Genomic DNA, 24574 nt, shown 5'->3' on the forward strand with positions numbered 1-24574 from the left:
GTAAGTTTCTCCGATGTTCAAAAACACAAAACCCACTAGCATAGCTAGTGTCCTGTCAATGTTTCTATGCAGTGCATATATTTTTGAGTCGTTTTTGAGTGCCATGGTAGAGAGACTGAGGTGTAGATAAAATAAAAAAATCAAAGAGACACAAGTTGTGTAGTTATAGCATGTAAATTTCATCCAGAATTTTGAGATTGGGGTGGTGGAGGGAAGAGTATGAACAAATGAAGGGTAACACAGTGCTGAAAGTCCCCTTACCCCACTGCAGGGATGTCCAACCGGTCAGCCGCGATTGACAGGTCGACCCCCAGATGATAGTGGTAGATTGCGGTTGATTGATGTTGATCGCAGGGCCCCTTCCCTCCACGGGGGAAAAAGAGCATCTGACCCAGTCCCCTTGTTCTTCCCTTCAATGGCACACGATTGCGAAAACAAAACTAAAAAAAGCTCAACAGCTTTGGCCTGTTCCCCCGAAAAAGCTTAACAACTTTGGGTTCGCCCCCCAAAATGTGTAGATCACTGCTAGACACCCCCCCCCCGGAGTAGATAGCAGCCTCTTGGGAGTTGGACGTCCCTGCCCTACGGAAACTGCTCTTTCCCAGACTACTCATGACGTTTCATATTTTGTTCTAAGCCGGAACCCATGGACATGAGGCAGATCAGTAGTCACAACACCAAAGATAATTCTAAGCGAGCATATTGTTCTTACTGAGGTCTTATGAGTCCACACCCCCCCACCCCCACTGTTCCCACCGTGTTGGCCTGAAGAATGTGGATCTTAAAAAGCTGCATCTAGAAAATAAGTGTTAATCTCTCTTTCAGTGGCCTCCCACCTGATGCACTCCCCATATTATTGGGCAGGCACAGGGCAGGAGGCAGCTATTTAAGATTCCTTGCTTGAACTCCGTGAGCTCAAGGCCAGCACCAGTACAGCTGCTCCAGACTTAGCCAGCTCACCTTTGGACTCATGCCCAGGGCTATGACACCATCTTGACGTAGTACAGTCCCCATTCATAAACTTTAGTATTTCAGTTTGGGCAGGTACCAGAAATGTGAAAGAAACAAGGCTCTGTTGGGTCCTTTAAGATGTGGAGAGATCCATGAGGTATGCAGGAAAGAAGTCCTTTAAAAAAGAAAAGCACACTGGTTTCTCCCCCCCCCCCCAAAAAAAAAATTGCACATGGACAGCAGAAAGCAGCATGCACTAGGAGTTATGCTGCCGCCGGGGGTGGGGGTGGGCAAAGACCTTTGGGGGGGGAATGTCCTCAGGTGGGTGTGGTTTTCTCAGAGATCCCTGACTCCCCCCCATCTCCAGATATTTTATATTGCGCAAGAGAATTTCCCCAAAGAGTGGTTTCTGTAACTAAAAAGCAACAAATTGAACAAAAGGGTGAGCAAAAGTAATTCTCACGTGAGAGTATGGCTCTCTCTGCTTGGGACAGCATTACCACGGAACTTCATAAGCATAGTAAATTCTTCGAGACGGAGTTAACAAAACCATTCCTGCTGCTGAAATGTGTACACTCCCTTGCTATTTACAATTAGAGTTGCTTGTCTCTTAACACACACCATTACAGAATTGATAGTAACAGACATCTTAACGCCTGGAATGATCCGCTAATGTACATACGATGTATATACCATATGGAGAAGCATTGTGGAGGTTTCAGGTTTCTTGATCAAAATGATTTTGAGTGGCTGTTTTGAGTATGTTATGAATATATGTCTGACACCTTATCAACCCAGATTCCTCCATCTACTTCTCAGTGTGCCCTTGTGACCTTTGAGTGCTGCCTACACAAATGCAGCCTCACGTTATTCTGAGGGTAGTTTTGTGAGGTCTTTGCATACATAATACTTATGACTAATACTGCCAGAAAGCTCCACTTGTCCATGGATGAATTTTTTTTTAATATAAAAGAAATCTACATCAGACATCTAAATTTCCTGATGTAGCAATCTGTGGGTTGTGACTAGTTGAACAGGAACATCAGGGAACAAAGTGCTTCATCGGGATCTCTAAATACAGAGAAATACGAGTGCTCATGGAAAATGTTCATGATGTTCGCTACTCACGTTACTTTCCATGGGACTGAGGAAACTGCAGAGGTGTTATCAGAACTACATCTCATGGTAAGAAAACAACTTGAAAATAGTTGGATAAAATGGTTATTATACCATCAAGTATTGCCCTGAAAGAGCAGAAAATAGGTTTATTCCACTGACCACTTGCTCCATTTTTGTTTCACCCATTGTTTGTTTTCGTGAGGCGTTTGGTTGGTTGTGAGGTCTATACTCACCACCAGCTGGAGATGGTGGTGGTGATAGGAGTTTATTTTAGGCTGCTGTGAAAGATACAATCTCATAAATGGCAGGTAGGCAGGAACTTAATAGTACTGAGGCCTCCTGTCACTTGAAAGTTTGTATAAGCTAACCAACCAACTGCATTGCTTAAGGGCCAAAGTAGGGCTGTTGTAGTCATTATTTACTGAATTTATATCCAGTCCTCCCCTGCCCAAGGAGCCCAGGGAGGCAAACAGATGTACCACTTAAAAACAAAGCAAAAGCATTCTAAAAGCAATTGAAAACATTAATTCATCCAATGATCTTAAAGCAGTATTCTTCGGCCACCAAATGCCTGAGCAGGTTGATGCTGGCAGAGCCAGGTAGCTAAACCTGGACCTGCTGCCCTGTTTTAGGAGTAAACAGGGCAGGTTGTGAGGAGCGCAAAGCCTGCTGCTTTCTCCATTGCAACTTCTCTCAGCAACCCTTTCCCCTCAGTCAGACTCTGATGCCTGGTGTGAGCCTGGCTGCAAAATACGTAGATGCTGGAGAAAAGAGACTGCAGGGCAGGTATGCCACCTCCACATCTATGCCCTTTGGTTCTTTAAACTGAACCACCTCCGCTACACGAGACACTTTCTGGATTTAAAACTTGCAATTCCATGCAGGCTGTACCTGTCTGTCTATATTCTAGAACAATGGTGTCCCTTTGGGGGACAAGAAAGGCCATTCTCCACAATTGACCACCAGTCCACAGGTAGTATCTAGCCTGCTACAATTACCTGACTCTAGTTTGTGGTAAAATAAAGTCAAACAGTGTTGTAGAAGCATCTGTTTTCTGTGTGGTTTCCTCCCCCCTTTTTTTCTGTCACACCAACCATTTTTCCACTTGCGTCAAAAGGAAATTGAGCAGCTTGTGGGTTCTCGAGATTCGGCTCTTCTCAAGAACATGCAGTCAAACAACAAGAGCGGCAGAAACTCACCGGCTGTTGGCTTAAGCTGTGCTTCAGGGAAGAAGGGCCAAGAAGATTCTGCTGCTTGGATTTTACTTGTGTACAGAACAAGAGGACAGCCTGTTGCTTGGAAGACGCTGCAGCAAGAAATCCAAACTACTGAAGAGCACTGAATGCAGAGAATCTGGTCAGGTGCGTTTATCTTTGGACACTGTTCATTAAAGGAATAGGTCTGGATTTGTGTTGGTGCCTCCCTATGTATTGAGTGATGCGACCCTCTGACTCCTATCCAGAAACTATTACAGGCAGGGGAACTGGGGTTGGGCTCCACTCTACCAACTGTCCTCAAGGGTCCTGTTTTGCAAGAGAGCTTCTTTCTTCTTGTCGCATCACCATCTTGCTGTGATTTCTGAAGAGCCTGTGGCCATTTGGTGCTGGGATAGACAGGTGAGTGGTGCTCACAGTCGCATCACTGGGAGCAGAAGGAACTGTTATGGAGCTAGAGACCATGAGGCTTTTGAGAAATGGAACCAAGGGTTTGGCAGATTTTATGGTGATAGTAGTAGAAGACTGGTGGGGCAAAGAGGCCACTGTAGGTGAATAAATGCTTTGCTGAAGTGTGCTTCATTGTAGGATTAAGATAAGTAGGAGAATAGTGAAAGAGGAGCCTTGAATGTCCCTGGTACCACAGTGGAAACCATAGAAGTGTGAAGAGTAACCATGAGACTTTGTCTACTAACAGGAAACGGCAATACAGGTTAACTTTAGGAAAGGTGTTTTTTTAATTGTTGGGGCAGATAGCTATGCTACTGGCCACCAGGGCTGAGATCCAGAACTGATCTTTGTTGCCTGGTCATACTGAGTACGGACTTAAACTCTTCTCAAAGATTCTTTTATCAATAGGTAATCCGTTTAGCTTCCAAGCTGTGGGTGAGACATAAGTTTCAAAGATAGTGGAGCCATCACTTCCAAACACGATTAGCCAGTGTATATTGTAACCAGGTTAGAAATGGATGGTATCTTAACACTGCCATCCTAGGCATTTGCTCTCAGCAGTACAGTCCAAACTGATTTGCAAAGTACTTGGGAGTACATCAAACTTATGGCTAAGGCTATAAGTTCCATCTTTTCAAATGAGTGTGACATGTCCTAACTTGGCTGTGTTTTGTACTGCAGAGATTCCTCATCTGTTCACCTCTACTGTAGGATAGTCTTCACTGAAGTGCGTTAATCACCCCCTGCTGGGCAACTCAAGGCTGGATTAAAGTGGTTGGGGGTTCCTACACCAGTTTCCCAAATATGGCCCCTCTTATCCAAAAAATGAATGCACGAAGTAAGGAAATACATAGAATCATAGAATTATGTAGAGTTGGAAGGGATTCCAAAGGTCACCTAGTCGAGTGCCATGCCCTACTGACTGAGCTATCAGATACCTCAGATAAAGACTAAGCAATTTATTGTTGCATAAGCTTTCATGGACTACAAAAACACAACACTCTGAGCAAGTGTAGTTTCATTTTTAAACTCGCTTCTCGTGGTTTTTGCTCACTTTTGCCCATCAACTTACTTCACATGGCTAAAGATACAAAAGAAGGCAAGGGGAGGGCTCAGTGCTAGCATCCTAGACATCCAATTTTGTTTCCTTTAACCAGGATGGTGTACCTTTGTACTATAAAGATCCATATTTTTCTTGGTACTGCAGTCTTGCAGAGTAGTACAACTCCAAGGCTTCAGTCCTTCTTAATCTAGCCTGACTATAATGCTTTACAGAGGCATAACTCCAGCTTGTTTTCACAGGCCAGGCCAGCTTACGTCCTCATGACCCCTCTGATTTTGAGTCTATTTCCAGGGTTAACTAATTCTTGCTTGGGCTATTAATGTTAACTTTCCTTGCAGACTCAAACCAATAACCAAACCAATGATAATAATAATAATAATAATAATAATAATAATAATAATAATAATAATAATTTTTATTTATATCCTGCCCTCCGCAGCCGAAGCCGGGCTCAGGGCGGCTAACAACAATTAAATAATCAAACAATCAAATAATCCAACATTCTAAAAACATTCCATTATAAAAATTAATTAAAATCAAATTAATGGCAACCGTTAAGCAAAATTCTGGGCAGGTTGCCAGAGGAGGGAGTCAGGCTGGGCCCTGACTAAAGGCCTGGTGGAACAACTCTGTCTTGCAGGCCCTGCAGAAAGATGTCAGGTCCCACAGGCCCCTAGTCTTTTGTGACAGAGCATTCCACCAGATTGGAGCCACAGCCGATAAAGCCCTGGCTCTAGTTGAGGCCAGCCTAACCTCTCTGAGGCCTGGGACCTTCAGGATGTTTTTATTTGCAGACCGTAGGTTTCTCTGTGGGGCATACCAGGATGAAGCCAGTAACATCTTAAAGAGGCAGCAAATGGCTTTGCGGCTTCTTGCCTCTTTCCCTAACACAGTGCAAGGACACTTCAAACACTTGGCAGATAACTGAGTTCAGAGCAAATGATGGATAATGGCTGATAGAAGAGGTGCTGAGCACAAGGTCCTTTGGAGCATGTGACTGAGTGGAGCCAAGGACAGAGGACTCCAAGCTGGGAACCTAGATCAGCATTTAGTTTTAGCATGTCGAAAAGGCTCTTATATCATTGGTGAGCAACTGAATGGAAGCTCAACGGGAGGCTGGATGCAACCTTGAAGTTGATGCTGATGACCCTCTTGTTTTCTCTCTTGTTAAAAGGTCTCTCTCAACCACTGTTACTTAAATCTACCAGCTGACGGCAGACTGTGATGGGAAGTTTGCCCAGCAGGAGGAAGCAGATTGCTACTCAGCCAAGCCCACAGTCCAACGTGCAGAACAGCCAGGCCCTTGGCCTCAGCCGTGGTGTCCGGCCACAAGGTGGGAGGTTGTTCTGTGCTACCGATCCCTGGACATAGAAAGCTTAGGGTTGCATGCAATGCTAGTCCTACTCGGGGTAGATCCACTGAAATGAATGACCACTGCTAACTTGGGACCATCAGCACAGTGGAAGGTACCAGGTGGGGGAAGGATGATCCGGGACTAGGAGAATCAAAGTGGTGCCTTCTGGATAGTCTCGGACTACAACTCCTACCACTGCTGACCATTGGTGATGTGCTGGCTAGGACTGATGGGAATTGGAAGTCCCAACCCTATATGGAAGGCACCATGTTGGCTGCCACTACTAGTTTAAACACTTCTCAGCTTTGCTGGCTAACTAACTGGTGAAGCAGGAATGTCTTAATCAGGCAGGGGAAGGCAGCCAAGAGGGGGCAAAACAAACCTCCCTAGGGAGGGAGTCCCACAATCAATAAGCCTTTTGCGGTGCCCCAGCCACCAATGGGATGTCAAGAGAAGCCGCCTCTGTTGATTTGAAGGTTTGCACAGCTGTATGGGGAGCCTTTTAGATCATTTGTTGCCAGTACAGTGGTACCTCAGGTTAAGAACTTAATTCCTTCTGGAGGTCCGTTCTTAACCTGAAACTGTTATTAACCTGAGGTGCCACTTTAGCTATTAGGACCTCCTGCCGCCGCCACACGATTTCTCCTGAAGCAAAGTTCTTAACCAGAGGTACTATTTCTGGGTTAGCGGAGTCTGTAACCTGAAGTGTCTGTAACCTGAGGTACTACTGTACTTGGCTTATCATCAATGTTCTCTGGGCAGTTAACAAAGAAAGGCTAAAAACCCATAAAACCCAGTCAAAAAATTAACAGCAGCCACTGTACCAGCTAAATAACCTAAGCCTAAGCTATTTAGGGCCTGAATTTAGGGCACTTTGAATTGTGTCTGGAAATGAACTAGAAGCCAGTGCAGCTGTTATAATAAGAGTGCACCCTGCTCCTAGGACACCTGAAGTTTCCTGATACTCTTCAAGGGCAGTAGGAAAGCTCGTAGGAAAGCTCAAGGCATGGAAAGACTGTAAGTCGTTTGTTAACTATGTCTTATTTATTAACTTGTAGATGAGAGTACCCCTATAGCTGTTGCTGTGTGTAATTTCCCTTCTGGACATGCAGAGCCAATACTGTGGATGGGAGAGCAGCTGAATTTGCTATCTGAGTGAGTACTTGCACTGAGATGATGAATGACAGAATTCTCCCTACCCATCTTGAGACATACACGAAGGTGCGGAACAAGGGTGTCCTTGTGGAACTGGCCTGAACTCTGAGACTTTTTGAAGTGTGATATGGCTAAGCGCTCTGTCGTTTGTGCTTAAGGCCCAGTTCCTTTGGCTTCTACTTGAGTCTCCACAAAATATATAAAAGATAATTGAGAGCCAATGTGGTATAACAGAACTGGACTATGACCTGGGAGACCAGTGGTTGAATTCCCTGCTCATTGGGTGACCTTGGCCCAGTCAAAGTCCCTCAGCCTAGCCAATCTCATAGAGGCGTTGTAAGGAGAAAATGGAAAGGAGAGAACCATGTAGACCACCTTTAGCTCATCGGAGAAAAAGGTGGTATACAAATGTAAGAAACAAGTCAGCCAGTCAAACTTAATTTTTAGAAACCATTTGTCACCACAGAAATACAAATAGTATATAAATACATTTTCACATAGATGGTCTCCAGCACATGAGACCTCATGTTGTATGATGAAATTTTGTGTGATCCATCTGGGCTGCTAAGGAAACAGAGAAACATTGGGTACTATCCAACTAAGAAATCCCCTCATCTCAAGGATTTCTGCTTGTGTGATGGGACTTCCCCTCCACTCCTCCCCCAGCCACACCCTCCCCATATCTGCTCCAGAGGGTTGAGGGAACCCCTAGAACAGTTACGGGGGGAGGAGAGAGGGAGAATGTTCCATTCTATAAGCAGAAATCCTTACACCGACTGAACATTCTTGTAGTGCTATGTCGAGTTTATCCCCATCTATCAATAACAGATTTTCACCCTGTTATTTAAAAAGGAAAGCTGCTGGAAACAGTATAAGCATTTTTGTCGCGGTAATGGCCAGCCCCCTTCCCTAGTTCTCAATTATGAAGAGGGAAGATCTTCAAGGAAGAGGTCATTGGGAAGTCTTGATGCTCAATTTTACAATATGCTTTTCTTTTAACAGAGATGGTGAATGGTGGAAAGTGGAGTCAGTAACCACGGGCAAAGGCTGCTATGTTCCCAGCAACCATGTTGCCAAAATCTCTCACGGGTAGGAGTTTCTGCTTTCCTGTTTATGCCGCAGCAATATAAATGGTCTGGTTGGGAGTAATTTGGGCAGCAGTAGGGCAGTTCAGGATGTGTGCCCCCCCCCCCAAGAGCTGCCTAAGGGTGCATAGCCCTGGAGGATCCAGTCTTAGCCTGCATGGGACAAGTGTTCTGGGCAGTAACAGTGGCGTGTGCTTCTCTTCCAGGTGGCTCTATGAGGGCATCAGCCGATCGAAGGCTGAGGAGCTGTTGCTGCTGCCTTCCAACAGTGAAGGTTATTTTCTGGTCAGAGAGAGCCAAATGAAGAAAGGTATTGAGTCTCTTCAGAAATCTTCTGACTCGCTGGATTCTAGGGAACAAAGTGGGCTGAAGAGTGTGGTTCAGGAAGTTCAGAGGTGATGATTTCACACAACTTTGTGGCCTGATGGTGTTCTCTCTCACACGCAGGTTGCTACTCTTTGTCTATCAGACACACAAATCGTGCTTCCTGGGATTGCGTGAAACACTATCGCATTAACTGCATGGAAAACGGCTGGCTGTACATCTCCCCTCGCCTCACCTTCTCGAGCTTGCAGGAGCTGGTGGAGTACTATTCTGGTAATTTTGTTTTCCCCTGCTTCCGGGTTGATAAAAGGGAGAGATTAAATTCTGTTTTGTTCCTGCTCGAGGCGGCCTCCAGCAGTTACGACGCAGTCCTGGTGTCAGCACCTGGCATACTGGGCTGACACCTTGGGCCCTCTGGCGGCTGTATTCTCACAGCAGCCAGCCACTTCCTCCTGCACCTGCTCATGCCCTGCTACTGCAGCAGCAGCCCTTTACTCAGCCACCAGCTAAGCCTGAGTGCGAGTGTATGGTGGGGGGAGGCTGGCAGTCTCCCACCTTGTTGCTGTAGTGCAGGGGTTGGCAATGTTTACCTTGTCTGGGCCGGTCCCCTCCAGTAGAGATCCCTCCATGGGCCGGATCGTGTGCAGGCCCACGATTTTCAGCGTTTGCGCACTCAATTTTTGGTGCTGCGAAAGCGAGTCCCCACACCACGCTGGTTTAGCGCAGTGAGTGCCGAGTGGCTCGGGAGCCAGTTAAATGACCCCCGTGGGCCACTTGTGTCCCATGGGCCTTAGGTTGCTGACCCCTGCTGTGGTGCGTAGGAGCCTGTAGTGGGTTGGATACACTGGCTCCCTTGAGAAGGGAGGCTGCAGCAGGTGAGCCCAAATGCCAGAGGGCACTGGGAGGCTCTGTGGAGAGCAGCCTGCCCAAGTCCTCCCCAAAACTGAAGTCAGGCCTTGACAAATCCTCTTGTGTAAAAAGATTGCTTCTGTAGAATAAGGAGTGGGAAAGCTGAGCTTCCCTGGCCACGAGAAATAACAATTTGATATCCAACTTATTTTGTACTTTTTGCACTGCTCAATTTCATTCAGCACATGGGTTTCAATCCTATGCTTGGTGAAACTAGTTCTGGGTGGTGTGCAAGTGTGCTGCCACTCACACAGATTGCAGTCTGCTTGTTTGCCTTGGGGAACGCAACAAGATGCATTTTCCTTGCTCATGCTAAAGTGGTGGTGGTGGGCTCTCCAATCGCTTCTATCTGACTCACAAGCTTGCTCTGAATCCTTCCAAGTACTTCGGCTTAGCTAGTATGTATCCTTGAATTGTGACCATGCCTTGAATGCCTGTGTGTGTAGAAACCTCCACCTTCTTTACATGCAAGTCAGCCTACTGCACAAAATTAGGAGCTGCATCTTTTGCTCTGGCATGCAACCTCCAGGATGCCCACAGGGGAATGTGGCCCTTGAGCTGGAAAAGGCTCCTCACCTCTTGTGCTGCCACCAACACACTGGTTTAAAATAGCAAGGTTGAAACAAGTATGTGGTGATCAGTGCAGTTTAGCTTTGTTTACTACTATGCGCTTGGTCCGGAATACCTAGTGGCTATGCATGGAAGGCCCAGATTAGGAGATTCTTTCCTCCTTTTGTTAACAGAAGTTGGAGATGGCTTATGTTGCTGCTTGAAGGAGCCATGCTTCATCCAAGGCTCTACATTGTGGCAGAAGTCTAATCTTTCCCAACCAATGGTAGTAAAGAAGCCAGCTCTCAACTGGGAGGAGATCAGCAGGTATTTTATTATTATCCTCTTTTCTTCTAGCACAGAACTCAGCACAGAGTTCCTAAGCAGTCTCTTTATCTGGGCTCTGGCTTGTATGAATTCATGTTGCTGCATTATCAGCCTTCAAAACCATGTTCTGGTCGGGCATCCTTCCTCTAAGGAGAAGACAGCAATCTTTGCAGACGGTCGCTGCTCTGATGATTCACTGGTTGCAGCAAGCATAAGACTATTTAATCTGTAGTGGGTAAATACTTCTGCTGCAAGAGAAGCATTTGGTTGCACTTGCTAATAGCAACAAGAGATAAAAGCAAGTTTCTGACAGTGGTATGACTGGGATAAGCAGTGGGGAAGTCTGCCTGCTTTTGTGTGGGAACAATCTACCAGAATGCTATAATGAGAACGTCTTTGCAAGAGAAGGATGTTTATCCTTCTGCTTCACAGCATATTTTAATCTTTCAATGTTTTCTCCTGTCTAGCTCAGACTTGTTGGCAGAAAATCCGCTAGCAGAAGACTCGCCAATTAGCTTGGGCCTGAGGGAAGCTGTCACTTCCTACCTGTTAATGACTGAAGAGCTGCCGTCAGAGGACACAATCAGTGAAAAGTGAGAAAGATGCAAATACACTTAGGGCTACTGAAGCATTTCTGGAATGTGGAAGACGGGACTTCAGTACTGACCTCTTTCTACAGTTTTTAATGCTCGCTCACATTAATTTATCTACTTAATAATTATATTCTGCTGGTCTTCCATCATGTGGATCCCATGCAACTACTGACCAAACCCAGACCTGCTCAGCTTCAGCAAGATGGCAGCCTCATGTAGTTACACACGGCCTTGATGGGCTTCATTTACAAGGACTATATGTATATATGTATTTATAATAATATTTTTAAATAATAAAGCTTGGCTGTGAATTTATGACTACTCCTATAAAGCTCTGCATTTCAGCAAAGTTCACTTTAAGAGTTCACTTCGCTCAACATCTGTAAAGGATATTTACATGGCAAAACAAGAAGAACCGCAAGCCACTCAAACACCAGCAGATCACCACAACTGTTAAATCACTCACCTTCATTGTTCACAATGGGAAAGATATAAAGCTGGTGTTGGCTACATAACTAAATATTGCTGTGAACACTCCCGTAATACACGCACTATGCTACTTTGAGACAGCCAGGTGTCATTTAATGGTCACATAAGCTTTATTCCAAATTATTACAGCAAAATAAGTTTATCTGCTGTACAGATGTTACACTCATATCAATAAGTGCCAATAAATTGGAGACAAATTATTCCCTGAAATTAGTCTTGGCACAAAAGCCTTCGTTTCAACTCAGAATAGTGTAATAATTCTTTCTGAAAAAAATTAGCTGGTCAAAATGTTAACTGAAGTAATTGTTACTCCTATGACAAACATTGGCTAACTGAAATTTACATAATCAATTCTGCAGCATATAAACATTACAGATTTATATCCATAATTATCAATTTGTCACTTAACAGGTCTTCAACTCACAAATGTGCTTTAATTTTAAAACTTTGGTGGTGTCAAAAACAACTGATATCAAGGTAATAAAAAATCCAACATTCAGAACACCATCAATGAAAAATAGTCCATTCTTGTCCAGCTTGAAGTAACTTTTGTCCCAGGTGTTGTCCAACACAAAAATCAATTATGGAAATATGTTTTTAAAAAAGGTTTGCCTGCAGATCATAACGAATACTTACAATACACCAATGTTTCCAAAAGGTACTGTATAATGTAGCTTCAACATAAGCAGCATTTTCACTTTGATCTCACAAATAATACAAATAAGGAAACTAAATAAAAGTACAAAAAGGGATTCTGAAACATACTGTTTTAACATAATGCCCCCATGCTTTGGGAGCAGTACCTCATGCATAGATCTTGAGGTTCCATTTACACAAATATAAAATAAACTGATTCCCAAAACCACACATTTACAAGTCTCTACAATGAGAAAGTTTATAATATTGAAAAAGACTACTTTTCAAACGATAACCGGAATGGCAATTATTAACAGTAGGGTAGAAAACTACACCGTGTCCATCACAGACAAATCTGAATCTGTAGTACACCTTATATCTCACCGACCGTCCTGTCCCCTGCCATGAGGGTGTCTCATCAGCACTAGGTCATGAGAGGCACAGCATGGCCAGATTTAGAAATTCAAGAATGTACAGAAGTACAACAAAAGAAAGGGTTTCCCAGTACCTTAAGTCATGCTACAATGACATGATAAATACGGAAAACAATCATTTACTAAGAAAAGAAGTGCAACCAAGTTGTGACCTTCTACTACATCTATTCAAAATAGTAGACAAGTTTCAGGTCATAATCTGCAAACCTCTTGTAACAGTTTACAATTAAATTAGACATTCATACTTGCTAGGCTTGAAAATAACATCTTCTCTATTGATTAAATACTGTGGTTATGCATAAACCATTAGAAATGAAGTATGACTGTCTGGTGCACTAGTTATTTAAATAAACTATGCAGAATGTAATTTACAGCCTTGGTCAACTAATCATTTTTGGCTCTTAGAACTTTGTTCTCCAGTGGCACAATTTTGTCAGTGTATGTATGCAAAGAACATGAATGTTGAATTCAACAACTTGATACAAGGAGTGAAAAGTCTTATTACCAGCCTGCTCCTAGCCTCTGAAGACAAGACTAAATCCCTTTCCATAATGTTAAAAATGCCTAGCAAAAGCCAAATGAACAAAAGGTAAGGGCAACCCCATCACTTTTCTGAAGAGTGACCCTTGTCCCTAAACAATTCCCTGAAGTCAGTTCTGCATCACATGCAACAAGCATGCTATTCCATTTAACAGAGAGTGATCAATTCATGTGATGCCCTCCAGCCATCACGTAGAAGTCTCCAGTATCATGTGGAACAGCAAAGTGCTATTTGCTGCACTTTGCCCAAGTCTGTGAGGAGTTGTTTTATACAATGTTTGAGTTGGGGGAGTCTAGCTAGTGGTTCTGGTGGCTCCAGCTCTCCAGTATAATCCAACCAGCTCTCCAAAACTGGAAGAAAAAAAGAATAATGTTTAAAAATGTGCACACATCAGTCACTGGTAACTAATTTGTACTAGAGGATTGGAAAATAGCCAACAAAATGTCAATTTTTTAAAAAGGCTCTGGGAAATCACAGGCCAGTTAGAGTATCTGCTAGAAAAACGAAGTATATAAAAAGAACAAATCAGAATGGGTTCTACAAAGGGAATAAAGTTCTGCCTCATCACATTTTGAAATTCTGCCAATAAGCGCATGGATGTGGTGATCCAGTAGGATCATATGCTTGGACTTGCCAAAAGCTTTTTGTCAGGGTGGTTCCCCAAAGGTTTGCAAGTAAAGTCATAGAGTAAGAAGGCAGGCAGTACTATGGATTAGTAAATGGCTAAAAAGAAAACAGAGAACAGGAATAAGCTCCCACCATTTATCCACTATGGAGTGATGGTGTTATCGGAACCAGTGCTATTTAACCTCTTCATCCATAGACCTGGATTAGGGATGAACATTGAAGTAGGCAAATTTGCAGAAACCAAATTATCTGGATTTATTATAGTGAAAATTCAGGTAGACTGTGACGGCTCCAAAAGACTCTCCTCATTCTAGATGAATGAGCAAGAAAATGGCAAATGGGGTTCAAAACTATAAAGTGGTGCACAATTAAGGCAAAAAAATTCATAACTTCCCAAGTACACTCTTGGGATTTCAGGTGGCAATGGCTACACAGGAAAGGCATATATTGGGTTGTGGTGGATAGCTCAATGACAATATGAATTCTGAGCATGGCAGCTATGCCAAAGAATTATTAGGAAAGAGGTTGAAAGAAATTTGAATGTGTTTACACGTTACATAGAATTATAGAGTTGGAAGGAAGCACAAGGGTCATCTGGTCCAACCCCCTGCAATGCAGGAATCTCTTTGCCCAACATGGGGCTCAAACCCATGACCTTGAGATTAAGAGTCTCATGCTCCACCAGCTGCTGGAAAGATAACTTTGTAAGCTGGCAAAGGTTGTAGAAAAGGGAAGAACAAATCATTACCATCCAGCTCCTTTTCAATTAAATCCATCCTATGAGTAACTTCATCTTGCAGAGACTCAACATGGGCCAGAAGGTTAAGTTGCCACTGCAGCTGGGAATTCACAACTCCTTCCTTGTCTTTCTCCAGCAGTTTTACTTCAATAGCTTCCTCCGATGTGACTTTTTCTCTTACCTATCAAAATACACAAATTAATGATGCTTATAGGCATTAAATCAGTCAATGTAATTTAAAGGAAAAGTTAAAGGTTTACTGAATAATCTGGCTCTACAAATGGGGCTACTTCTGGATCAAAAGACAGAGTATAAATAGATACAGTGGAACCTTGGTCCTTGAATGGCTTAATTGACAAACAAATTAGCTCCCGAATGCTGAAAACCCAGAAGTGTTCCGGTTTTTGAACGTTTTTCGGAAGCCGAATGTCCAATGGCTGTCGGCTGTTTCTGGGGTGCCTGCGCCAATTGGAAGCTGCTCCTTGGTTTTCAAACGTTTTGGAAGTCAAACGGACTTCTGGAACGGATTAAGTTCGAGAACCAAGGTTCAATTGTATATCAGTAAGTTCCTTTGTCAGATGCTGCAGAACTCTGGGTTTTATGACTACAAGCTGTTTTTCATAGTACAGTTGGGAAAATAATATGGAGTATTAACACAAACATTAAAACAACACATATTAAAGCTTGTGTACTCTTATGGATATGTCTTAATATATGGTTCATATACAGTCATCACAGAAGTAAGCCCTAAGAGAATCACAGAGTAAAAATCCTGTTGTATTATATAGAAAATACTTCCACTCTGAAAGCTAGTTAACTTTTCTTTTTTTTAAAAAAAGGGGACACCCAAATTAGAACAGAATGTAACCTTTCTAAATAATAGATAGGCACGTTAGTTCTATACAGCTCTCCTGACAAATAGTCTATACTCTGAAATTTCATCACAATTTTCCGATGTGAGGGGTTGCACAGGTTGTATCAAATGGAGTCCCTTGTGCTGACAGAAGGCTTTTGGATTCAGCAGAGGATTTTGCCAGTGGAATAGGGACGGAGATGATATTACCGATTCCCCCTCCTGGTGATGCCCTCTGTATGTGTCCAAAATCTACTTTAAGGAGTTAAGAGAACCTCCGGAACAGTCTAAGATATGGGGAAAAATCACTTCCCTTCAGTTTCCTCTAAAATTGATCAAAGAGCCTTCTGTTGGTGCAAGGAGCAGCATTAGATACAGCCTGCAATTCTCACCTTTGCATTTTATTTTCTATTTCCTATTGTTGGCCAGCAATGTATTATATGTATATTTCTATTTCCATTAGCAACTACTCAGAATTTCCAAGTTGTATGGACAGGTATGCTGCCTCATCCTCCATATACAAGCTCGGCTCTTCCCTGTGCAGGGATTATCATATCTATTTGTGTTGGAGATAAGATTTTCCTTCTCCCAGCTGCGGAAAGTCAGAAATACTTCAATGCAACATACCTTAGAGTAGTTATGTTTCGATTCATTTTCAAACTTGTGTATTTCTCTATCCAGCTCCCATCCTAATCTCTCTACTATAGTATCATCTCCATTCTCTCTTATCCTATTGACACCATCATCAATGTCTGAATTTCTGGTTTCCACGACAAGTCTCTGTTCTATAGCAGGATAGTAGGCTCGAGGTTTTTGGTAACAGTGTTCACTAGTGATATATGATTCCTCTACAGAAGGAATGGTTGAAGGTTTCTCAATGGTTCCATTAAAAGTTCTGTAACTTGTAGTCTCCTCTTTGCAACAGTTTTCATCAATATGAATGAGGCGCGTGCTGTGTGATTTTTCATCTACTTCAAGATGCTTCCAAGGCTGACACCAGAGCTTCAAGTCAGGATGTTCTTTGCTTCTGATGAAAAAAGTAAATAAGTGGAAGTCAAGACTAAAAACTTTTACAGACGATTCAGATGACCTACCCCCCTTTTCTCCAAGAACATCAGAAGTTTTCACTTCTGCTAAGAATTAACCATGGTCAAGTGTGCAGTCAAGTGTAGTCAATAAACTATGGTCAGCTTAATAAAATATGGTTTAAAGTTGGTTTATTTCAGCTAACTATAGTCGAGATCAGTTTGTCTAGGATTGGATGGCATGGCCAGCTGTGGTTAATTTAAGATGAAAGTGACAGTTTCTGAACTCTCTCGTTGCAGCTATACTAGAAGAGGTGGGAGCACATGAGATGAAAGGTCACTGTGTCCAGTTCTCAAGATGGGTTAGCAGCAAGGCCACACTAGCCTATTACAAATTCAGATCTACAGTACAGAACGCCATACACAACAGAGATCTATCTGCAATGCTAACCACACTTGCTTATTCAAAAATCTAGTGGTATGATTCAAGTGAGAACTTGCAAAAACAATGCTTACTGCAAAATGCTCATCTTCAGTTGAAGTCCATGCAGTACTTCTATCACTTTTTGCACATCGCCAAGAAGTTGGTGCGTAGCAACTATTTTCTTAGCATTCTGGTGGGAATAATTTTCTCCCAAAAATGTTAAGCCATGCATGTGACCACTGCACAACCACTCCTTCTCATACCAGTATTTCAAACTGGATCTCTTACCTGAAGCAGAATAATGAGAGGGTAAGATTACAAAAGTAAATATATGAAAACTCTTGATCAAAAAATTCTCATATTCTACTACTTAATCTTTATTCTCTTCCCCCACTCTCCAATAATAGCAGCTTTTAAAAAGGAATAGTACAAAGTCAACTTTAAAGTGCGATTGCAAAAGAAAAAAATCTACTCCCCACCCATTTGCTTCAAACAAGGATGACATTTAGTAATACTCAAATTCTGTCTTGGGTTTTAAAAAAATAGTGAATTGGATATCGTTTAACTAAAGTAAAAACTAGCGAGTATCAAAATGCAAGTCCTATGATGCAGAATTTCATTTGAAGCCAGTCTAAGAAGGCTTGGAAGCTGGTAAAAGACACAAAGGATGTAATCAGATCTACACTAGCCCACTGAACATAGTGGAACTTTCTTCTGTATAAACACACACACAGAAATCTTTATCTGAAATTTAGTTAACCACATCTTTGCACTTGAATATAAACACACAAAATCTTGGTTCCAAGTGAGGAGAAAGCTACTGCCGCCACTGCACAAAAAACCTGTTTCCTTATGGCAATGAAAAGATAGGTGCTGCTGTGACAGTGAGTTTGTTTTGGTTTCAGCAGCACCTTCCTTGGGAGGAGTGCAAGAGAAGGGAAAAGCCAGAATTGGGCTCGCCTGTTGCAGTCGTGTATTCTGGTCACCATCTCTACACAGCTGTATCCTAGAGGCACAAGAACAGTTTTTCCTTTTCAAAAGGTACAAATTATACTGACAGAAGCCATTTGGCTGAAAACAGGTCAGTTTAACCTCTTTTCCACATGCTATTATATACAACTATCATTGCAGCGAGGGCCCAAAATTGCTCATTCTCCATTCTCCTTTAGTGGAGAAGTCACATCTCCCCTTGAATATGCAAACAGAATAGGTTCTATCTGGCAGGGAGATGGAGATTTGGCCGATAATAATGCATAATGCATTTCCCAGAAGGTGTCAAGCTACCTCCCTGAGGGATACGATTGACTTCTGACTGGCTGGATACAGCCACCTGTCAATCAAGACCCAGCTAGGTCAGAAACTCTTCAAAAGATGACTGTTGCCAAACAGTCTCTTGTTCCTCAACTGACCATCTGCTGCTATATGTGAGGAGACCAGAAGCCCTTATCAAAGTAGCTATACTGGAATAGATGAGACTTGAACTAAAATGTTCTTTTTGTTATTTTCTGCCTCTTCCATTTGCCCCCTTCCTTCCTTTTCTATTCTTAAGAGTCTTCATAAAATTTAGCTGTTGGGGTCCTGAATGCATTTGAGCCCAAACTCTCAGGGTTATTCCAACCTCTCATGTTATAGTCACTTGATTCATGCTGTGTGTGTGCTATGAGTGGGAGGAACAGATAAACTGGATGCAATCTCTGCTTCCCCTTTGCAAGCATCTGCCTTGGATCCCTGGAAACCACGCCCATCTGGGGTTAGAAGGAACATGCCTGGTAGCCTCTGGCACTACTGGTCTCCCCAGAATGGCAGTCGTGGAACAAAGGGAGTAATAAGTTATTTACCTCACTTCCATTACAATCGTTGTAAGTGGATTCATTTGGAATGCTCCTAACAGTATGAATTAAATGACAAGGAAAACAAAGTTCCATCTAATGTATCACTTCAGATGCATAATAATGTAAACTTGCAAATTAACAAGAGATAAGTCAATAACAAAATCAAATAGGGCGTATTTAAAAGAGACAAGACAATAATAATAATAATTACTACATACTATTAGAAGACTCTGCAACCTTAGAAATCTTTGTACCTGGAGGATCTTGACAAATATAGCAGGTATATTTCTCAGGTACATTATCTTCTAATAGACCCATGCAGACTCCATGCTGCCAACAGAGACATTCTTCACACTGTTGTAAGTCAAATAAACAGAACTAGATCAATACAAAGTATGCATCACACACACACAGAAACACTTTAAAGGTATTTTAGAGGCCTAAATATATGACTGTATATTGCTGGTGCATATTTCTTTTACAAACAGAATAAATGAAAAAGAGAAGAGTTGTTATAGGAAATTATTCTTTTTCTCCTTAAAATGGAAAATTACAAACTATGCAACATGGAAATCAGGTAGCAAGAAAATAAATCAGGAAATATCAGGTCAATATATCTATAGAGAAATTATGTCAGAAGCAAAAACTTAAGTTTTCCCATGTGAATGTAACACCTTTGGAAGGAAAATAAACATATAGTCTTGTGTATTAGAACTAGTGGAGGCCAAATCGGCCCCAACACCTGCTGTATCAAGCTAAGCATACCAAACTATTTCCCTCAATAAACTGAACTATTTCGAATCTAATCCCATTTTTTCCTGTGTTATTAATGGATCTTCTGTTTCCACCAGGATCTTCTGGTCTTTCCCTCTTATGAATCTCAAAACTCTCAGCCTGCATCTCCCTCACCTATTTATCTAAACTGCTGCTCTAGCAGCAGTTAAATGGCTGGAATGTGAGCCAGATACCAGGAGACTTAGATATGTCATCCTCAGGACTATGTTAAATGAGAAGACTACATCACTACCTGCTCCCAAGCCAGGCATCAGAATGGGAGAAGTAGGCCATCCTCTATCGCTACCACCATTATAGTTAACAAGCCAGGTAAACTTGGATGGTAGGGAGGAGGGCTTAGTTCTCCAGCTTCCTGAGTGAAAAATGCCTACCCCTTCTTTACACAAGCGAAGTACAGCCTTGAGTTACAGGGAGGGAGGACACAACATGTTTGTACAGTAATGGAATTTTGGGGGTTTTCTTAGGAAGATTAAAAGAGCTCTATGTCATTCTAAAATCTTAAGAATTTGTTCTAAGTGCTACTACATTAGCATTCACCTAAGCATGAATTGCACAAGCAAGGGTTACAGGTAAGAACAATTCAGAACATTCTTAGGGATAATATTTTCAACACAATAAAAGAAGTCAGAAAGTAATAGAAGAGGCAAATGCAAACAATTAAAGTTTTTCATATCTGACACCATCTACTCTATTATAAAGCAATTTCAGGTAACAGTTAAGCTCCACAGGATCACCATTTTGGGGTTTGGTAATGAGGATTCTCTGCTATCTATCTATCTATCTATCTATCTATCTATCATCTATACACACACATTATTATAAAACATGCACAAATGAATCTTCCTAATTAAGTACTGTTTGGGCGTACAGGAGAGTACTGCAATATATTTATTTATTTACAAATATGCAACCTAGACTTTCATGAAAATATAGCAAAGTAGAATCATACAAATCCATAAATATATCAATAAAACTTCAATTTGTACTTGATAATTACTTATGTGTTTCTATTTACTTCATTACGCTCACAATCTACAACCATGTACCTGAATCATAAAGTCATTTTCTTCCTCCACTTCACAAATGCACCGAACAATTTCAAAGTCATTATCGTCGTATTCAAGATCCTCATCAGGATTAGTTGTTACATCAATGTCCTGACTGCAGTCATCGTCGCTCCAAAGCAAACTATCTGCAGATGACTCACTCAAGGTATCATCCTCTGTGTGCAAAGAATTTAATAGGAATAAAATCTGTGTGAGTAATTCCAGAAAGCTGCCAAAGGAGGTTGTCATTCTAAACAATGTTAGCAAAAGAATATCCATTGATAAGACTTTCACACATTCCAGATTATGCTTAAAATTGTGTTTCTGTGCCAGACTCAGATGCTTTGTTAAATTTGTATCCATTACTAAACAAATGTGAGACGTAAGGTGAAACCTAGCCAAACCCTCAATTTCTTGACTGAAAACTGGGCCAGGAAACAATGTAATAAAAGGAAGCCAGTCTCACTGAAATCAATGAAATTTGTATGCTTTGCTTTGACTGGATCATGCCAACATGCAACTACAACCCTACACATGCTTACTTTTTCTGTGGAGCTTGCCATCAAGTAATAAGGACTTGCTCCTGAGTAACCATAGCTGCAAGGAAAGTTTCTGACACCAAGTATTTTCTCTGGCCATAGCCCAATAGTAATCTGCTTATACTGCCTACTCATGGAAGCAATGGTTACACCACTTCCATCTACACAAAAGCTGGTTCCTAAGGGGACACTAAACCAAACAGATTCTAATGCTAGAGACCAGCATGTAGTGGTTAGTTGCTTCTGTTCTTGAGGACTACAAAACTAAGCAAATGGATGGCAATCTGGATAAAAAACCAACCCAGGCTCAAGGATCACCAGGGGCAGGAGAAAGGTTCAACCCCCAGATCAATTGTGCCCTTGGATGCTCTGATAATTACTCATTTGAGGAAAGTTAAAAGTGCTGCACTTGTTGTTAACTCTACCAAATCTACTGCAGAGTGTCCTGCAACCCTCAGGAGAATATTCTGGGAGCACATGGGGAGGAAAGGATGTCCATTCACACAACATTCAATTTCACAACTGAATGACTCTATTAAGATATCATCTATGTTTTCAAGAGATGATAAAGAGTAGTTAATTTAACCTGGCTGTTTCTACTTTTCTTACTCTGAACAAAAACACTTATAAAAACAGCTACTACAGCAGTGAGAACTTAATAAGAGGAACAAAAAATGTAGTAAATATATTATCATATCCCTTATGACTATTATACCATTTTAGCGCACACAGAGAATAATGTGGGAAGCAACAGAAAAGGAGATTAAAGTAAGTGAGCAGAATAAATACAAAACTCCTCTCCAATAACAGAGGTATGTGATTTTAATGTTATACACACTTAATTTGTCATTGAGGTTTGGCATCTTTAGGTGGTTTGCAACAAAAAGTTCCAAGTTCCCTATGATTTCAATGAGTTTGCTCAGGAAATATTTAGATCTGGATCTAGAGATATAATTTCTCAATTTTGTATTCAAAGTAATTTGCTGTGGAGAACTTATTTTCAAGTCTTCAGCTTTTTAAAAGATGTCATATAGTGATTGAAATGGAAAATGCATTTAACTTCAAATTCTAATTTGCTTTAGAGTAGCAGTGGACATTACCTCTTATAAGTAGGTAAAGGTTGGTTTAAGATTAGAAAAATGTAAGTCACCTTTAAGCAGAAACCAAATCTAGAAGATTTCAGCCTGAAGGTTGAGCATTCTGGAAAGATACAAATGATTTAAATGCAAGAATTTAGAATGGAAACTGGTGGAATCCAATTCATTTTAAAATAAGTATCAAGGACTTAATGTTCATAGATGAGTGGCTGATCTAGGAACAGTGAAGCACACAATTCTGAGCCATACTAGGTCACAGTGTGGCTCTATTAACAAGGACTCGAATACACAAAAAAATGTTATTCTTCACAGTTGTTGTAAGAATGTTTTCAGATATTATTAAATACTATGAGACAAATCCAAAAGAAAAAACAGGAACCAACTTCCATATACAATTATTTTACTTAAAGTGCTGCTCTCTTTACAAGACAAACAACCTTCTTTCCACAATAGCCCACAAGTAATAAGGTGATCATTTTTTTCTGAGCTCACACACAAATATACCTGTATACCCCATGCCCATAACACAATACTTTTGTAAGTCAAAGCTTTATATGGGAAACTAATGCAGAGGCAAGCGATATTGTAGCACAAAGACTTTGCCGGCTGATGCAGCTAGGGAGTAACTGGATCTTTTGTTAATACAACTGAATATTTTCTAATATATCTATAAACTATTAGTGTATAAAAGCATCAAATAGTACTTAACAATACTTCTTTAAATTAACAGAGTCATATATTGAACAACTTATCTGCAAATTGGAGGAACTTATCAAGATTAAAGATTTATGATTAGGATGCCTTCTCTTTCACTGAAATAACTACACATGGACATGTCTAGATGTGAAACGGGACCAGGAAAAGAAAGTTGAGTGTCATTTTTAGCCATGTTCTTTCTGTATCAATGGCTGATGGTTCAATGATGTTTATGGCAGCTACATAAAGTATAAACTGTGCCTGTTTTTCAGTGCTGATCCTTCTTCAGGGCTGATCATATGATCTGCTTTTTACTATTTACCTCTTACAAAAACTTCATTTCAGCTTCAACAGTGTTTCACAGGTGCTAACAGTTGTGTATTAACATCCACTGCTGCTATTTAAGACCCCTGGATATTATCAGCCTTGCCATATTTAAGGCCCGGTTGAGTTGCTCCTGTCATTGCTTCTTAGGCTAGGCAGAGAATTTATCCTCTCCGGATATTCACTTTTATTCTTCTTTATTCACCTTAATACTTCTTTCCTTAGTACTACCCTACACCTAAAAATCTGTGTAACCTTCAGGTGCTTCTAAAACATTTGTTCAATATTCATTAGTGGTTCCCCCCTTTTCTACGTTGTTGCTTAGCTCTGGCTATTCTAAGCCATCAACAAATACAGAGAATAGACACATAGTACCCAACTGTCTAAAACAATGACTGCATTCTGACATGTTAAGCCATGCTTATCTTAGTAAAGCCATACTGTGCAAGCGGCCCAATCACTCCTGCTTTTCTCCTCTTTTGGCACAGTAAACAATGATAGCTTAGCTTTATGTGTCAATGCAGGACCATGGTTTGTTGGGCTCTAACAAGCCACAATCAATAAGTCAACAACAAACAATGGTTTAAGAGTAGCCAGTGATCGGGGCTTATTATGAAGCAACAGACCATAATTTCATATTTGGATGTAACACCAAGCTATCACCTTCCTAGTTTGCTTATCAACTCATGCCAGGAGAGGAGCAGAACAGAAGCTTTTGCACAGCAGAACTGGGTTGCATGCACCAGCATGAAGTTTTGCACAGTAGTTATTAAATCAAGCTTCTTGACTTACTATTATGTGCAAACACACCAAATTTAACACTTCTGAAGAATAGAAAACTGGAAGAAAGGGGAAAGTTACAAAAACAAACCAGGCTCAAGCAAACCTGCTAAGGAAGAATAGCAAGAATCCCTTTAACTAAAACTGATAAATCAGTTTTAGGTCTTTGAGCTGGCATGTCTCTTTGAGCTGGCATGTCTCTGCAAGGCAAATACATCATGCTTTATGATAATGTGTTGTTGCAGTAGTCAATGTGCTCCATCCTAGGCAGCAAGTCTTTGCAAATTTTCAATTCCTTTACTAGCATTTCAAAGTTCTAAAGTGAAGACTACTGAGGTAGAAACTAAATCAATCTCACCATTTGTTTTTGATTTGTGTTTACGATGCCCAGAATCAGCACCCTGCAGTTGCGTACTCGAATGTGCACAAGGCCGATTTGCTGAATTGTATCTCGTTGCAATGGCAGATCTCGTAGGGGAAAGATCTTGGGGAAAGTCAACGTTTTCTTCACTCCCTGAATGCTCTGTAAACATTAGGAAGTGTTAACACTTTAAAAATGAATATACCCAAGATTCCATGGTTAAAGAATTAACAGTACTATGTT

At 41.4% G+C, this 24574-nt stretch overlaps 2 protein-coding genes across 6 annotated transcripts in view; one reads left to right on the forward strand and one right to left on the reverse strand.

Annotated features, from left to right (window-relative positions):
* Positions 1–5: 5 nt before the first annotated feature.
* On the forward strand, positions 6–11424 carry SLA2 (Src like adaptor 2). Of its 3 annotated transcripts, none has more exons than XM_083444093.1 (7): positions 6–3431; positions 7210–7306; positions 8309–8395; positions 8598–8701; positions 8839–8988; positions 10368–10500; positions 10968–11424. In XM_083444093.1, the coding sequence occupies exons 1-7, from the start codon at positions 3413–3415 to the stop codon at positions 11095–11097; spliced, it is 720 nt and encodes a 239-aa protein (XP_083300219.1). In that variant the 5' UTR covers positions 6–3412; the 3' UTR covers positions 11098–11424. The 3 variants fall into 3 exon arrangements, with proteins under 3 accessions (XP_083300219.1, XP_083300217.1, XP_083300218.1); XM_083444091.1 differs by lacking the exon at positions 6–3431 and adding an exon at positions 5627–6130; XM_083444092.1 differs by lacking the exon at positions 6–3431 and adding an exon at positions 5627–6130 and having other exon boundaries at positions 10973–11424.
* Positions 11425–11668: 244 nt separating this feature from the next.
* Positions 11669–24574, reverse strand: part of PHF20 (PHD finger protein 20) — a 43168-nt gene continuing 30262 nt past the window's right edge. For 2 of the 3 annotated variants that reach the window (XM_083443979.1, XM_083443978.1), the window contains 7 exons: positions 24329–24493; positions 20535–20710; positions 18912–19047; positions 16954–17149; positions 16040–16439; positions 14569–14740; positions 11669–13543 (listed from right to left, as the gene is read on the reverse strand). In XM_083443979.1, the coding sequence (XP_083300105.1) occupies positions 13401–13543; positions 14569–14740; positions 16040–16439; positions 16954–17149; positions 18912–19047; positions 20535–20710; positions 24329–24493 (1388 nt within the window). In that variant the 3' untranslated portion in view covers positions 11669–13400. The remainder of the gene's footprint in view (positions 13544–14568; positions 14741–16039; positions 16440–16953; positions 17150–18911; positions 19048–20534; positions 20711–24328; positions 24494–24574) is intronic. The other variant, XM_083443980.1, reaches the window with a different exon arrangement.

This window comes from Podarcis tiliguerta (assembly GCF_965153285.1).
Source record: "Podarcis tiliguerta genome assembly, chromosome: 6".
NCBI lineage: Eukaryota > Metazoa > Chordata > Lepidosauria > Squamata > Lacertidae > Podarcis > Podarcis tiliguerta.

Bases quoted from the DNA above. Each gene is read 5' to 3' on its own strand.
- SLA2 (XM_083444091.1), top strand. From the start codon at position 6,022: ATGGGAAGTTTGCCCAGCAGGAGGAAGCAGATTGCTACTCAGCCAAGC. The intron at 6,131-7,209 runs GTGGGAGGTTGT...ATTAACTTGTAG, and splicing joins CCGTGGTGTCCGGCCACAAG to ATGAGAGTACCCCTATAGCT. The intron at 10,501-10,967 runs GTATTTTATTAT...TCTCCTGTCTAG, and splicing joins AACTGGGAGGAGATCAGCAG to CTCAGACTTGTTGGCAGAAA.